The 17749-nt window shown below is 37.8% G+C and overlaps 1 protein-coding gene across 1 annotated transcript in view; it reads left to right on the top strand.

Moving 5' to 3' along the window:
- Positions 1–17749, top strand: part of LOC106067329 (protocadherin gamma-A10-like) — a 183515-nt gene that overhangs the window by 85230 nt on the left and 80536 nt on the right. Inside the window, exons 6-9 of the mRNA XM_056037858.1 lie at positions 939–1145; positions 3842–4147; positions 5570–5791; positions 10202–11317. Coding sequence (XP_055893833.1) covers positions 939–1145; positions 3842–4147; positions 5570–5791; positions 10202–11317 — 1851 coding nt within the window. The remainder of the gene's footprint in view (positions 1–938; positions 1146–3841; positions 4148–5569; positions 5792–10201; positions 11318–17749) is intronic.

Here is a 17749-nt window from a genome sequence, read left to right as displayed (position 1 = left end):
CGAAAGTAAATTAGGAAGCTGGATATTATTCGATTTACATTTTTTCCCCCTCTCAAATCCTTGAAAGAAGTAGATCAGGAACTCTTCCTCATTATCTCCCTTGGCGCCCTTGGTTCTCTGTGTGTGTGTATTGTTTGTGTTTATTCATTAGTCATTAAAGGTGTGTTGGTTTAGGTCTTCCACACACACACACACACACACACACACACACACACACACACACACGTAGATATTCTTTTTTTTTTTCTGTACAGTAAAAGTAAATATGAAAAATAGAAATCATTTCAGAGTAGTCACTTCTAGCCTACAGTTTTGAATGTGAACATTCATTATTATAGTTTATATTTTAGAATTATTTATATTTTAGAAATTGAAACAATGTTTGCATTATATTCAAAATAATTTCCGTTTGGGTGTTTTTATTTTATTTTCATTATTTTTGTTTTATATTATGTTTATATGGGAAATTAAATACGAGGGAAAAAAACTATTATCAGCTAAAACTATTAAAAGTGCTATTTCTCTAACAATATTAGCTGGAGATTTTTATGATAAACTAATATAATGTCAAGACTTTAGATAAAACTTTAAAATTGTGAACTAAATGAAAAGCTAGAAGCGGAACTTATACAATCTGATTTCGCAGTGTTAAAAACCTATACCATTTGAAAACCACAAGCTTATCAAAACTTCCTTTATTCTGTACACCCGAAACACCACTTAAATAGCTATTTATAAATTGGCCTCCATGTTTGAAAATCTCCTATACATTTCCGTTCTGGTCCAGAACACTTTTCAAAGTTTCGCGCTTCTCTTGTTACTCGATTTCTACTTCCCTGTGATATCACGTGACTTCCTCCCCCATAACACGTGACATTTCTCCTCCCCCCCCCCCATCTTCCAAATATCCCACACCATATTTCCTTTTTTTTTTCCAGTACGATGCGGGGCAGACCTTTGAGACCGTGGTGGAGGCTCGAGACAAGGGCGATGTACCAAGAATAGCCGAGGCGAGGCTGATCTTGACGGTGGTCAACGTGGGCAACAACGCCCCGCGCCTGAAAGTGCAGCTTCAGAAAACCGTTGACAGCATGGTGTACATTTCTGAGGGCGCCAAGAACAACACATTTATTGGGAAACTGGAGGTAAGGCGTTACCTTGATCAGTTAGTAGATCATACCAAAATAAACATGACATCTGTAAGTAGATCATACCAAAACAAACATGACGTCTGTAAGTAGATCATACCAAAACAAACATGACGTCAATAAGTAGATCATACCAAAACAAACATGACGTCTGTATGTAGATCATACCAAAACAAACATGACGTCTGTATGTAGATCATACCAAAACAAACATGACGTCAATAAGTAGATCATACCAAAACAAACATGACGTCTGTAAGTAGATCATACCAAAACAAACATGACGTCTGTATGTAGATCATACCAAAACAAACATGACGTCTGTAAGTAGATCATACCAAAACAAACATGACGTCTGTGTGTAGATCATACCAAAACAAAGATGACGTCTGTAAGTAGATCATACCAAAACAAACATGACGTCTGTAAGTAGATCATACCAAAACAAACATGACGTCTGTAAGTAGATCATACCAAAACAAACATGACGTCTGTAAGTAGATCATACCAAAACAAACATTACGTCTGTGTGTAGATCATACCAAAACTAACATGATGTCTGTATGTAGATCATACCAAAACAAACATGACGTCTGTATGTAGATCATACCAAAACAAAGATGACGTCTGTAAGTAGATCATGCCAAAACAAACATGACGTCTGTAAGTAGATCATACCAAAACAAACATGACGTCTATAAGTAGATCATACCAAAAAAAACATGACATGTGTATGTAGATAATAAACATAAGGTCAAAGTACATTCTTCTGAGTTCAACCACGGCGATGACCATTCTGACTTGTGCGTCACTGCACTTCTTGGCCCACTATATGTTATTGAAAATGGCTTTAGGTGCATTCTAGTTCCGTCTACGTCTGAGAAAAATAGTGTTCGTTTTACATAATGTACTATTATTCCTATCTGTCAAATCTCTTCAAATCAGGTGATTCTTTTCATCGTTTTAATTATATGTTTTAAAAAAAAACGCTTTTAAAATAAAAGCATGTAGCAGGCGATCATCTAAATGGTGCAAAGCATTAACAAAGTCTTAAGAAAATCTGTCTCTCAAAACACGGTCTCTAACATTTTCACTCTATGACTCTTATCTTATACATTACAGACGTTCCTTCAAAACAGAAGATAATTACGTCCGACGCGTATCTTTGTGTCAAATTAGTCTTTTCTTAATTAGAGACTTAGTCTCTCCTAAGTCATTGGTTATCCTGGCTGATTCAGGCAATCCGCACTGTGCATTAATAGTACTAGGGAAGAGGGAACGATTGTACTTATATAATATCAGGATTGTATTGGGATTTTTCGAGAGTAAGCTGATCTTTAGAGTCCCCTCCATTGATTGCACGTTTCACTTTTCATTAAGCAGAAACTTTTGACGATGTAGAAATCGAAATTATGTTTATGAGATTTGAGCAACAGTTTTATCCTCCTCAAAAAAAAACCTAAACCTCAAAGCGATGAACTAAAGAAAAACAAAGTATTTTCCCAAGCGTGATAAGTATTCATGACAAGTATCTAACGTACAACATGATAAATCACACACATTTAGCAAACTATCTGTACTTATTTATATCTCCTTTATATGTAGACTTTCCATTTTGTTTCCTCGTATATTCATTTTTTATTTGTAAAAAAATAAATAAATAAACATTAAACAGCTTTATATTATAGACAGGAAATTAACTTATTAAGTATACAATTCATTTTTTTCTTTGATGTCAGAATACTCGGCATTTTTGTTTAAATAAATAAACATTATAGCCAAGGACCTGCTAATTTGCTAATAGATATAAGCTACTTACGTTTTTATATGCACTTTCTATGTGATTTTATGCAAATTATTCAAACTAATCTAAATCTTTTCAAAAGTTTACATTTCTATAATTAGAAGGCAATTGGTCAGTAATACCATAATGAAAACATTTTTAGAATTTTTTAAATTCAATTTCATTTCTTACTACTTATGTCCAGTCATATTATATTAAATTTTCTTGTTGTTACGTCTACAGACACTAAAAGTTGTTATTGTTTTTGCTCCTTTGATTAAGGCTCCCAGATTTGTTTTCCCCTTTCCACAACTCTTAAGCCTTTTGTTAAAGACTATTTATAACTTTTTTTTTTCAAGTATCAAAGCTTTTCTCTTTTTTCAAAAGAGCTTTAAATTTACTGTCTGAATCTTGATTGACTTTGAAATGCCCTTGACCATAATAGCTATTTCATATATTTTTGTCCTAATTGAGCAGTTCCTTTGTTCAGTGTTCTACTCTGGTCGTTCATGGCATTAACAATATATTTGTGTGTGTGTGTGCACGCTTTCTCATATCAGCCAAACAAAAAAACGGATCATGTGTGTGTGTGTGTGTGCCTTTTATAGTTGCCAGGGATTTTTCTTTGAATTAATGGTTTTGATGCATAGGTTAACCTGACCTAGCCTGCAAGAATGTCAGGGTTTAATTCTGAACTCTCATCTTTCGGACTGGTCAATAATTTAATTTTTTTTTCTCTATTTTTGTTTGTGTGTAAACTTTGTTTTATGACATTAACAATGTTACCGATATTGTCTAGTGTTTTTTGTTTTTTAAAAAGGAAAGTTACATTTACTGTTTGATTCGTTTCCTCTAAAAAATGTATTACGTATTTCTAAATTAACTTTAAGCCTTCCTTTCGTATTCAAAGGCGAAAGATAACGATCCTGGTGACAGTGGCGTAGTCACGTGTAGGTCAGGGAACCCCAACTTCAGAACCGACCCCTTAGGGGGATCAGACTTCGCTATCATTATGAACGGCTCCCTGGACCGCGAGCAGGCGGAGGAGTTCGAGGTCAGGCTGATCTGCAACGATGCCGGTTCTCCCCCAAAGACATCGTCCATCACCTTTAAAGTGTATGTGACTGACATCAACGACAACCCGCCGATGTTTAGTCAGTCTGTCTACGTCGTCAACGTCACGGAGGAGAACATCGTGGGCAAACCGATCCTTAAGGTACAAGCCTGAGTTAGAAGTCTAAACTAAAAAAGCCAGAGCTACAAGTCTTAACTAAAAAAGCCAGAGTTACAAGTCTAAACTAAAAAAGCTAGAGTTAGAAGTCTAAAATAAAAAAAAGCCAGAGTTACAAGTCTAAACTAAAAAAAAGCCAGAGTTACAAGTCTAAACTAAAAAAGCCAGAGTTAGAAGTCTAATCTAAAAAAGCCAGAGTTAGAAGTCTAAACTAAAAAAAAGCCAGAGTTAGAAGTCTAAACTAAAAAAAAGCCAGAGTTAGAAGTCTAAACTAAAAAAAAGCCAGAGTTAGAAGTCTAAACTAAAAAAGCCAGAGTTAGAAGTCTAAACTAAAAAAGCCAGAGTTAGAAGTCTAAAGTAAAAAAGCCAGAGTTAAAAGTCTAAACTAAAAAAGCCAGAGTTAGAAGTCTAAAGTAAAAAAGCCAGAGTTAGAAGTCTAAAGTAAAAAAGCCAGAGTTAGAAGTCTAAAGTAAAAAAGCCAGAGTTAGAAGTCTAAAGTAAAAAAGCCAGAGTTAGAAGTCTAAAGTAAAAAAGCCAGAGTTAGAAGTCTAAACTAAAAAAGCCAGAGTTAGAAGTCTAAACTAAAAAAGCCAGAGTTAGAAGTCTAAAGTAAAAAAGCCAGAGTTAGAAGTCTAAACTAAAAAAGCCAGAGTTAGAAGTCTAAAGTAAAAAAGCCAGAGTTAGAAGTCTAAACTAAAAAAGCCAGAGTTAGAAGTCTAAACTAAAAAAGCCAGAGTTAGAAGTCTAAATTTAAAGAAAAACAGAGTTAGGAGAAGTCTAAAACAAACAGTCACCCAAATATTAAGATTATCAATACCAGGTGTAAATTAGACATCTCTGCACTTCTTGTTTGTCTAGAGTGTTGTAGCACAAAATCTGTGAATAATGAGAAAACTTTGTACTTCAGCTTAGAGTGATACAAGAAATTTAGAGACTTTTAAAATTGTTGTTCTTGCTAGTTATGCAAGTAGCTAAGAGGTATTTTTTATTTGTTCTACTGTACTTAAGAGATCTTTAAGCGTTTAAAGAGTTTTTACTGTAAAAGGTCTAGAACTTCACAGACACATCTCAAAACGTTATCAGTATTTAATAAAAACAATTCAAACCTGTACCAATGGACTTCCAGCTTAGATTATAAAATTAGATTGTTATAGTATGGATTATGGAAGAAAATTTATAGATTTCAAGCTGTTTAAAAAAATCTACAAAAACAAACTTTAGATAATCACGAAGATGGTATTACAGAGTTAAAACAAAAGTGTTTTAATGATTCTTTAGACTTGCTGTTATTTAGAACGCCTGCACATGTTGATTTAAGATAATTGATTATTGCTACAAGAAATAGTTTACAAATGAACTTGTTACACATTGAGTGTCAAAGTCAACTTTTTGAACATTTGCTTGCAGTTGACAGCCGACGATCCTGACTCCGGGGTCAACAAAATCTTTACGTATTCCTTGTTCCCGAAAGAGAACAGTGTGTTCTCCATAGACAGAGACAGCGGCATCCTGAAAGCAAGGACCACGTTTGATCACGAGGTGGAGAAAAAGTTGAACGTGATCGTCTTGGCGACAGACGAAGGGCGCCCTTCTTTGGTGTCCACCGCCACGGTGATGGTGAACATTCTGGTAAGTTTTGCCGCCTGTATCTGTATCTTGCATTCTGTGTTAGGGACGTATAGAGAATAAATAAGAAATAACTTTCTGGTTACAGACCAAACAAAAACATTTAAGATAAAAGATTTTTTTAAAAATTATCCCTTCCCTCCTATACTTTTGTCCTAAGAATTTATCAACTTCTCAGCCATACCTCCCCCCTCATCAAATCATTGTCAATTCTGGCCCCCCCCCCCTCCACGAAGCAACATTATTTCTCAATGGCGCTTTAAAATAACTACAAAATGCTTATTAAAAAATTCTCGCCGTTCCCTGAAAGTTACTCCCTTAGCAATCCTGTAATATAAATGTTCCACCAAAAGCAGTCCTGTAATTTGAATGTTTCCTTGGTAGCAGTCCTGCAATTTGATTGTTCCCTTGATAGCATTCCTTTAATATGAATGTTCCTTTGGTAGCAGTCCTGCAATATGAATGAAATAATAATAATATTAATAATAAATCTAAATATTTGCAGTAAATAATGTCTATCAAGTAGTGAACTGATTAAATGCCACCCTGGTTCCCAAACTTTTGTTTTTTACTACGCCCCTGTGTTTAATCCCATTATCCCATTATCCCATTACTTGTTTTTTTAAAATCCATTGAACATTGTAAAGTTAATTTACTGGCATTCCAAAGGTTTATTTCACAAACCAAATATACTGTGTCAACAAATAAATCTCTTAAGAAATGAAGTTAAAAATCATGTTTAATGGTTCCGTTATTATGTTTGACATGGCCTGTTATTGCCAAGATATTGTGAGCGAGCCAAAATGAAATGGAGACGCGAAAAAAAGAACATAGCAGTTTACAAGCAATTTAGAGTGAACAAAAAATACGTCATTGCGCATGTGCATTGCAATATTAAACAGGGTAATGGTTGATGATAATAAAGCTCATCTAAAAATAGATCAATGCACGTTTATAAATGTTTACTATAAAACCTTTTAGGCAATATATAGATAGAGAGATAGAGAGTGAGAGACAGCCATAGACAGAGACAGACAAAAACAGAAACAGACAAAAGCAGAGACAGATACATTGATTGGTGGATAGATATTATAGATATAGTAACAAATTATAGTTATAGATATAGATTTAGATGCATTAAGGTCCCCTTGCAAACCTTGCGATTTATGAGGAACATGATGTAAGGGTTATATGTTTATGTAACTAACGGTTAACGAGTTTGTTGTGGCCAGCTTAACGACCAACCGCCTTTACTTTTTCCCCAACTTATGTCAGATACTCGTTACAGCTGGCCGGACTCAGGGTTGCCCTAAGGATCCCAAAATTTAAAAAAGCCAGTGTACACAAGGATTCGAACCCGGGACTCCTCGGATCGTAGGCGAAGGGCTTTGCCACTCAGTACCGCTCCTCCGATATAGATGCATATATTGTTTTTATTTTTGAACCCTGAGATGACATTTCTCAACAATCAGATTCGTATGACATTATTGACGGCTGGTGTGACATTTCAAATGTCACTTTGGATTGGTTTGGAGATTGTCACGTGTTGACTTCGTGCTTCTCAGGCGAGAAATCAAAACTCTTTTGGCCATGACACCAAATCTTCAGCATGTCTTTGTATCGACTTGATATTCTATATTAGCAAAACATGAACACGCAAAAATTGTATCAACCTAGTGTTTGAGTGATAAGACTGGTCTAATGTTTCACATTTAAGTCATTGGTTAATATGCATGACTAAATGCATGACGCGTAGGACGTAATCATCTTCTTTGCCGGAGTAACGTCTGTATTATATAAGATAAGATAAGATGTAAACATTTATTATGTTTTTCTTTTGGTTTTCAAGAATTTACATGTAGTTGAAATTTCTTTGTTGTTTTCCGTCGTTCGAGAATGGGACATTTGTCGCTTTACTAGCCCGTTGTTCATTTCACTTCACCATTTGAAAAAAAGATTTCTGCAAACTAAATGTTTAAGGATTACTCTGTCTTGTTGAGTGGTTCCCATACCCTTAAAAAGGAACCAAATGTTTTCGCTAAGTATCGACAATTTTTTGTTAGTTCTGAAATAAATAAAGACACTCTATAAACTTTGTATGAACCTTATTGCTGGACACTGAAGACATTAACAAAATTCTTATTGACCAATACTTTCAATTCTCAAGAGTCCTGGCTGAGTTGTAAAGTGCTTGGCTTTCGAACCTAAACGTCTCGGGTTCGAATCCTGATGAAGACAGGTTTTTTTTAATATGGGATTCTTTGGAAGACTCTGAGTCCATCTAATGGGATATGGAGAAGTAAAGGCGGTTGGTCATTGTGCTTGGCCACATGACACCATCGTTAACCGTGGACTACAGAAACAGATTGCATATAACTGAGTTCATCAGCCTGAGAGATCGCAAGGTGTAAAGGGGAACTTTAATTTACATTCACGTCTCCTGTAAAGTTGATATAGTTCTACTACTCATAGTTAAACGAGGGTGTTATGCTGCCAGTATAACGATCTTATCCATCTTAACATTTCACAAAGTTAACATTGTTTCAAAAAAAAAAAAGCAAGACACTGATTGCTTGCCAATATCAAAACTTGAACTCCACCACAACGCCAGGATTATTCTTAACCTAATGGTTTTTTTTTTTCATTTTTTTTAAATTTCCTAGTTGATAATGATTAAATATATATATATATATATCGATTACAAACTGTAGCCTAGGAGTCAACGAAGAAAATGATATACAAGCTTATAATCTAGCTGATTAAATCAGAAGCCAGAATTTCATGTTCATGATCAGTAATGATAAGAGACCCACAACGAAGCCCTGGACTAGTCCTAACGACAGTCGCCCTGTACCGTCCCTTTATATTACTTGGCTCGTTTGTAATAGAATTTTTGTCATTGGGCTACATGGATATGGTCCGTAGGCCGTTGTTTGAGCAACACTGATTCAGATAATTAGGATTAAGTTCGAAAAGAAATGTGTCTTGCTCTATGTTATATGTTATCGCTCGACTCAGTTTGGTAAACCGCAAATCGATGTCAGGCTCTATTCGGGTTGAGGCTGTATTCATTGTGAAGCTCTATTCTGTGTGAGGCTCTATTCGGTGTGGGGCTCTATTTGGTGTGATGCTCTATTCGATGTAAGGCTCTATTCGGTGTGAAGCTCTATTCGTTGTGAGGCTCTATTCGGTGTAAGGCTCTATTCGGCGTGAGGCTCTATTTGTTGCGAGGCTCTAGTCGTTGTGAGGCTCTATTTGGTGTGATGCTCTATTCGGTGTGAAGCTCTATTAGGTGTGAGGCTCTATTCGTTGTGAGGCTCTATTCGGTGTAAGGCTCTATTCGGTGTGAGGCTCTATTTGTTGTGAGGCTCTAGTCGTTGTGAGGCTCTATTTGGTGTGAGGCTCGAACCGATATGAGGCTCTATTCTGTGAGGCTCTATTCGGTGTGAGGCTCTATTTGGTGTGAGGCTCGAACTGATGTAAGACCTCAACCAGTTTGACGCTATTCATTCCCTTGACATTGTCTTTTCCTTCTCTTATTGTCTGCCCTCCCTTCCTTTCTGTAGATGTCAACTTTTTCTCTAAACAACTTTCTCTCTAAACAACTTTCTCTATAAACAACTTTCTCTCTAAACAACTTTCTCTCTAAACAACTTTCTCTCTAAACAACTTTCTCTCTAAACAACTTTCTCTCTAAAACCTTTCTCTGTTAACAACTTTCTCTCTAAAAACTTTCTCTCTAAACAACTTTCTCTCTAAACAACTTTCTCTCTAAACTCAATAATTCCGCATATTAAAAAAACCCAACATAATTTAATCTAATTAAGGTAGCGAATTGTAGAAAAAAATCAATAGTATCAATGACATGGTTATTGATACGTTGTGAAACAACAAACTGCTAACTAGAATCAGGTGTATGTTAATCTCTCTCTCTCTCTGTCTCTGTCTCTCTCTTCGTCTCTCTCTCTCTCTCTGTCTCTGTCTCTCTCTTCGTCTCTCTCTCTCTCTTTATGTATCTGTCACTCGTTTGATGAGCACCTTCTTTAAAACTGTCTCATAAGAAGTTATTAGAAAGCAAAGTCCCAGTTTGAAAATACAACACAACAGGACGACAGATGTGTAAAACACACGAAGTTCAAGAGTCCAACCATTAGAAAAACACATCAACTTCTTTCGCCACAATGAAAAATATTCTTTCTAAATATTCGAGCTATGCTCACAAGATAATATCTATCCCATTTATACAAATTTGTGACATGATCGAAGATAGTTATCAATCTATCAGTTGTGTAATTTCTTATTTTCTTTTGAATCATTGTTTGTATTTTATTTTTTTATTTTTTTTAGATAGGAACAGTTAGACATTTTGTTTGTATGATATAATAAAATGACAATGACATTTGTTTTTCCCAGGATATCAATGACAACTATCCTGAAATTATTACCAGAGAGCTTCACGTTCCAGAGGGAGGCGGCAAAATGAAGTTTGTCGGCAAACTGGAAGGAACTGACAAGGATTCTGGGATTAATGCTGAGCTGGTCTTCTCCATGCCTCCAACGGAAGACAAGACTGATCAGATCTTTAAGGTCAACCCTGACGGGAGTATCTACGCCCTTCAGGAACTGGATAGAGAAACACAGGACCGTTATATACTTTTCTTAGAGGTTAGGGACAAAGGGGTCGAGCCCAAGTCCAGATCTGGGACCGTGACTGTGATTGTAGAGGATATCAATGATCATGCCCCGTTCTTTCATTACCCGACACAGAAGAACCAGACTGTGTCTTTCATCTGGTCACTCCCAACACATCGGGAAATAACCCGAGTAAACGCAACGGATGAAGATCTCGGTGAGAATCGGACGATTTCGTACTACATCGCTTCCGGTAATAAAGCTGAACTGTTTGCGCTGGACGAGAAGACCGGGGTTTTGTATCTTCAGAGGCGTGTCAAGTCGTCAGACGATCAGATACACAGGCTGCTGATTTCCGCCCACGACAGGGGCGTCGTCTCCCTGGAGAGCCAATCCTTCTTAGAGGTGGTCATCGACGTGACCAACGCCACCTTCGCCGCCCTCGAGGACAGGGCCGTGGAGGAGAAGTACATCCTTATCGCCGGGGTAGTGGCCGGGGCCACCCTACTCTTCTCCATTATCATCTTGGTCATCATCTTTCTCATCCGCCGGGGAAACCACCGGCGCCCGTCTCCGCCACCCGAAAAGCACCCGGATTGGCACGTGGTGAAGACGGGCATACAGGAGGAATGCGGCAAGGGGCAGGTGGAGAAAGTGGCGTGGCGAGGCTCGGACATTGACATTGACATTGACTTGAAAAGTCAAGATGGTATGGACAGGGGTCTCAGCGGCGGCTACTCGCCGGAGTCTCAGCCGGACGTCACTAAAACGGGAAGTGAGACTACGTACAAGAAACCTCTGACCAGTAACGGCTCCCCATGGCATGACAATGGCCATGGTCCAACGACGATAACACTTGACCCCTACAGGAAGCAGGATTTCTACACATTCTGTAAAGTAAGTAACTTAGTTAACACCTTTATAGAGAAAAGCCGCTATAAGTTTGGCCCTGTCATCCAGATGTCATATAAATCACACACAAAAAAAATAAATAAAAGTGCTATTGAAAATATGTTTCCACATTTCACAATGGAATAGAACGGTGCGTATGTCTTTTTACAATACCTCTATTCAAGTCACTCCTTCATGAAGCCTGGATCCAGGAACCTGGACAGCTGATCTCAAAAACGCCTCTAACGATTTTCCTAGAAAATTAACAGTTGGCGTACGTCGCTGAGAAAACAATTACTTGCTAGTTGGTATAGTTTGACCGTTATAATTTTTAGACACTGATCTGCAACGTCAAAACATGGGGACAGTTTAGACCAATGGCTCGTTGTCACGTCGTACAGAACTGTGGCTATTGGTCTAATCATCCCAGAGGATGTGACGTTGCAGCTCAGTTTTCAGGCCTTCAATATCGATTGTCCATTGTCTCTGTGTATAGGTCTCACTAGTCTAGATGTGTGTGTGTGCATAGGTCTCACTAGTCTAGATGTGTGTGTGTGCATAGGTCTCACTAGTCTAGATGTGTGTGTGTGCATAGGTCTCACTAGTCTAGATGTGTGTGTGTGTGCATAGGTCTCACTAGTCTAGATGTGTGTGTGTGCATAGGTCTCACTAGTCTAGATGTGTGTGTGTGCATAGGTCTCACTAGTCTAGATGTGTGTGTGTGTCTCTGTGCATAGGTCTCACTAGTCTAGATGTATGTGTGTGTCTCTGTGCATAGGTCTCACTAGTCTAGATGTATGTGTGTGTCTCTGTGCATAGGTCTCACTAGTCTAGATGTATGTGTGTGTCTCTGTGCATAGGTCTCACTAGTCTAGATGTATGTGTGTGTCTCTGTGCATAGGTCTCACTAGTCTAGATGTATGTGTGTGTCTCTGTGCATAGGTCTCACTAGTCTAGATGTATGTGTGTGTCTCTGTGCATAGGTCTCACTAGTCTAGATGTATGTGTGTGTCTCTGTGCATAGGTCTCACTAGTCTAGATGCGTGTGTGTGTGCATAGGTCTCACTAGTCTAGATGCGTGTGTGTGTGCATAGGTCTCACTAGTCTAGATGCGTGTGTGTGTGCATAGGTCTCACTAGTCTAGATGCATGTGTGTGCATAGGTCTCACTAGTCTAGATGCATGTGTGTGTATAGGTCTCACTAGTCTAGATGTGTGTGTGTGTGTGCATAGGTCTCACTAGTCTAGATGCGTGTGTGTGTGTGTATAGGTCTCACTAGTCTAGATGCGAGTGTGTGTGTATGTGTGTGTGCATAGGTCTCACTAGTCTATATGCATGTGTGTGTATATGTGTGTGTGTAAAATAAGCCCGAAGGTCAAGATTTAAATAATTTTTAATGACGCTTATTTTAACCATTTGAATAAGATATCTCTCAGAAGTGTTCGTTTACTCTTATTTTTGTAAGGGATCTGGTCTTTTATTTTTTTCTTTTGCCATTAAAAAAAAATAAAGATAGCAGCTTAACAGTATTACTGGCAATGTACAAACCACACACACACACTCAGACAAGTCGAAGCCCGTTAAGCAAAAGATCTGGTTTCGCCCTTGGATTTTTAACACATTGGAACGGATCAAAATCTGTCTCTGTCTTTCTGGTTTCTTTTTTCACCAAGAGAACTTTGTTAAAAGAACCGCCTATAAAATAGTGAATCGACCGTTGTATGATATCTATGTTATCTTTCCAGATAATCCAGAGTTCAGCCACCCCGCCATCCCCCTTCCTCCATCACGGCCTCCATTTTCATTATCTGACACCTTAAACAAAGACATCACAGAAATGTGTGTCAGTGACAGTGTCAGCAACACTACCCGCTGTCAGTGACATTGATTTTCACCGTGATTAATGACAACATAGTGGGTTACTCCCCAAGGCATTCACCGAGTCCTGTTATTCGACGCCGTGTCCTTATCTGATCGTGTGTCCGCAAAAATACTCTGGTACTGTCTCTGTCTGTTTAAAAACAAGGACTTCTCATTGTTCAACTCAAATTGACGAAACAAAGCTTGATTTGTGTTGTTTTTTTTTCCTTCTGTGCATGATGACAAATTTTCTTCAGCACGACATAATTTGATCTAAAAATTAGAAATGAACTAGATCTAAATGTTTCCATTCGTGACATTCCTTTTTTGTTCAAGCAATTCACCTTTAGGAAGTGTTCTAAGGGGAGGGGGAGAGCGGGAGTTTTAAAGTAGTGCACTATGTTTAATATTCTATATTGCTTTAAGGCTTAGACCCCAGTCTAAAGGATAGAAGGTTTTGACGAATGTCTTTAATCGTTTTTTTCTCAAGATTTATTTTATTAAAAACATATGGACTTAAAAAAGTTACTGTTTAAAAAGTGTAGACAATAGACTTTCCAAGCCGTTCGGCGCATAGGACATATAACACTCTCCGAAGAGATCGGTCATAAGCGACTTCCACAGCCTTTTCCCTAATGGTGCCCACGGATCAGTTTATTACAGTGGTGCAGGGTCGTTACGTTCCATGAGCCAACAAGGGTTTGGTTTCTTTGCGTGAAAAGGCTTTCCAAGTATTTGGCATCCTAACGGATCCGGTCCAATGCCGTCAACGGGTGTAGCCGGCCTCACCGCGTGGAAAATAATTTCTATGTTGAAAGTTTGCCACCTCTGTTGTAATTGAGGTTCAACGGTTTGGGGTCACTAACCCCAGGTTCCCTCCTGCTTTCTCCTCCGAGCTTCAGACCGTCAGTAGCGGTAGTGTTAATATCTTTTTAGTGTAAATTTACCCTGATCGCAGCTTTCATTAAGACCGCAATGAGAAAGTATGTTCCATTAGGCTCTCCCTAGACCGAATTAAGGGTGGATTAAAGTCTTTGTGTGTAATCACTTTCGAATATCCAGTCGATCAAAAGCCTTTCATACATTTCTATTCAACTAACTCCAAAATACCTAATAATTTAATTTATAATTAAAATACATTTATAATTTAAAGTCTCGTCCTCATCCGATTTGAAAGTATTCAACACTATGCTGGGCTGTTCTTTTGATTTCATATCGCTTGAAGACGATTATTTAACAAGAAAAGCTCAAAGTGTAATTCATCTAGTTGCATCAATTAGTTTGGGTCAGTCATTAAATTTGTAATAGATCTACACCAACAATAATAATAAATATGTGCGATTAGACATACTTTTCGTTTAGCGCTGTTTCATGCTTTTAGCTTTCTCACTACGCTATGATTCTATCACTTGTCTGGACCAGTGGGAAGGGGGGGGATGAATGAGTATTTAGGTGAATTTTACCGTTATCTTTTTTTTAAAGCATTTATTTACAAAAAAATTTGGGGGAACGACCTAGATTCGGACTTATGGCTCAAGCTGACATACTAAGATTGTATAGTTATCTATTGTTTGTTTCAAACTTACTTTAAAGCAGCGACCTATGAAAAGAACTAATTCAGCTTTTACCACTCTTCAATCAAGTACAATTTCTTTCCCTTGTTCGAGATACCAAAACAAAATAGTTAATTCCCAATAGCTAATTGGTCATTTTTTTAAATTGATTCCGGTCAGGGTGTAAATAGCAAGCGTTGTGATGTGACACAAGGTTATTTTTGCCGTTACGAACCATCAATGTCAATTTCTAAGACAGACCATGTGGTCAATAAAAATGTTGCTAAACAAAAAAAAAAAAGTATAGAAGTCGTAGAATAATATTTTCGGAAATAACTTTTAAGGAAGCTAATTCTCAGACCCCACCGTACATATTGCCGACTATCTTTCATACCTTGTTCCCGGTTAATGACTCCACATTTGCCGCTTAGACTTCGCCCCTACTCATGTGTCAATATTGTATAATCGAATCTCTCTCTACCTTCTCGTTCTCTCCGATTACTTCCATACATATCCATAAACGATCCTAATTACTCATCTATAGAATCTTCTGTTTCCTTCTGCGATACTTCACCCCCTTGGGCGATCTAATCTCAATCATCGATTGCTGAGGGAAAAAAAAGTTGTTAGAAGCGGGGAAAAACAAAGAAAAGCCTCAAGTAGCCAGAGGGGATCAAGACATCAGGTGCAGTTGTGTGCTGGTGAATATGTCATTAGATGGTGACTACCCATGGTGAAAAGTGGGATTTGAGGGTGTCGTCGATGCAGTGATCGACTCACTTTGAGCAGATCTATCGATCTTTTGTTTTTAGTAGATACCTTTAAGAAAGACGCCAGCGACGAACAGAATTCTTGACCTGCATTTGCTAAGCTGTTATGTTGTTTCTTTAATGAATGATTAGATTGTTGAAATAGAACGTAGAAGCTATATGCCCAATGTATCTACTGATATGGGAGGCTGAGCGGTCAAGCGCTTGGCTTTTGAACCGGTGTCCCCTGTTCGAATCCTAAAGAAGACTGGAATTTTAATTTCGGGATCTTAGGGTGCCTCTCAGTACACCCAGCTCTAATGGTTACCTAACATTCGTTGGGGAAAAGTAAAGGCGGTTGGTAGTTGTGCTGGCCACATGACACCCTCGTTAACCGTGGGCCATAGAAACATACGACCTTTATAGTATTTGCCCAATACATCGCAAGGTCTGAAAGCGGAACTTTACTTTTTGTGGATGGGTTGGAATTAAATGTAGGCGGTATTACTTTTAATCCTTTCCGCACATTAATCACACAATTAGCAGATAAGTTGTCCTTTAGGTTTTAACAACCTTAGTCTGGACTATCGCATTGTTTATGTCATTCGTCAATGTGAAAGAGCAGAGTTTTAGCGCTTATTAACCCTAGAGATACTGCCTCTAATTAAGCCTACCGTATCATTATTATTTAATACCTATTCTAAAGGTCACTTTGTTCTATTTGTGACGTCATAAATCCATTCGCACGAGCGCAATGCTGTTTAGAATTCTTTAGTCAAACTATGTCTGGCATGCGTAAACAGTAGGTATCTGTGCCAGCGTATTCCTGAGTTATAGTTATAGTAGGCCTACTAGTTATAGTTATAGGTATAGGTATAGTTATAGTCTTTGTTACAGCCAGTGAAATACAATTGTATATAAAATGTGAGAAGTACACCTGTTTATGGGATTGGGGTGGCTGAGTGGTAGAGAATTTACCTTCCAAACACAGGTGTCTCGGGTTTAAATCCAGATAAAGACGGGGATTTTGAATTCAGGAAAATTATAGTCGGTTGGCGATTGTGCTGGCTACAAGTAGTGAAAATGGTACTTAGCATTTATTTTTAAAGGCAGTCTTTACAGACTAAAAGAAACTTTGGATTATGTCCATGTATAAAACAAGTCAACACGTTCACCTGCCTATTAGACCTAACATTGTATAAATAAAACTTTTTACTAAAAAAAAAAGTCTCGAAATGTAATACAAACAATGAAAATACTACAACAGATTATTTTCTTATTGGAATAAGTCGCCCTAGGTATACTTTGTAGCTTATGTTACACATTAACAACAATCTAATGTTACAATGTCACGAACTGTTACAGTAAAAAAAACAACATGGAAGCAAGGACTAGTAACACCGTAGTAACAGATATTTCCATTAAGTCATTTGGTCTCACTGTGTGACATCTGGACTAGTGAGAATACAAATATTATTGTCACAAGATTTATTTTCAATTCATTTAGTAGGTAAACTAGAGTAGTTTTATGACATCTTTTTGTTTAGTGTTCTCATTTTTGTCTTGTTTTTTTTTTTTCAATTTATTTCTTACCTTCATTTTCTATGAGTTGGATTTCTAGATAAGAAAGATAATTTTATTGGTCTAAACGGAAATTCAGTTTGACTACAAATGTCCAGAAAGGCGAGACGGCTGAGTGGTAAAGCTTCCGAACCTGGAGTCCCGGGTTTGAATCCTGGTGAAGACTGGGATTTTTATTTTCGGGATCTTAGGGCGCTTCAGAGTCCACCCAGCTCTTATCATCATCATCATCATCTTTCCTTTGAGTTCCTCATGGAACATTGGGCCTCAGTAAAAAAAACACTCCACTGTCCACGGTCTCTTGCTAGTTTTTTAATGGCTTCCCAGCTCTTTTCTGTCCTCTCGGCTTCATCTAGTATTATGACTACTGACTAGTTGTGCATTTTGTTATGACTGCGTCGCCACGTTTTTTTTGGTCTTCCTCTACGTCTTGTTCCCTGGGGGTTCCACTCTAAGGCCTGTCTAGCTCTGTTGATAGTATCTTTTCTAAGGTTGTGACCATCTCCACTTCCTCTCTAAGATCTGCACCTCTATATTTCTCTATCCACTCATCTTCCAAAGTTCGGTGTTTTCTATTTGGCTCTTATATGTACCTGATATTAGTTGGGGAAACGTAAAGGCGATTGGTCGTTGTGCTGGCTACATGACACCCTCGTTAATCGTGGGCCACAGAAACAGTTGTCTTTTACATCATT

Source organism: Biomphalaria glabrata, chromosome 8 (assembly GCF_947242115.1).
Source record: "Biomphalaria glabrata chromosome 8, xgBioGlab47.1, whole genome shotgun sequence".
In the NCBI taxonomy this organism is placed as follows: Eukaryota; Metazoa; Mollusca; class Gastropoda; family Planorbidae; genus Biomphalaria; species Biomphalaria glabrata.
This window is presented reverse-complemented; position numbering and strand designations above follow the sequence as displayed.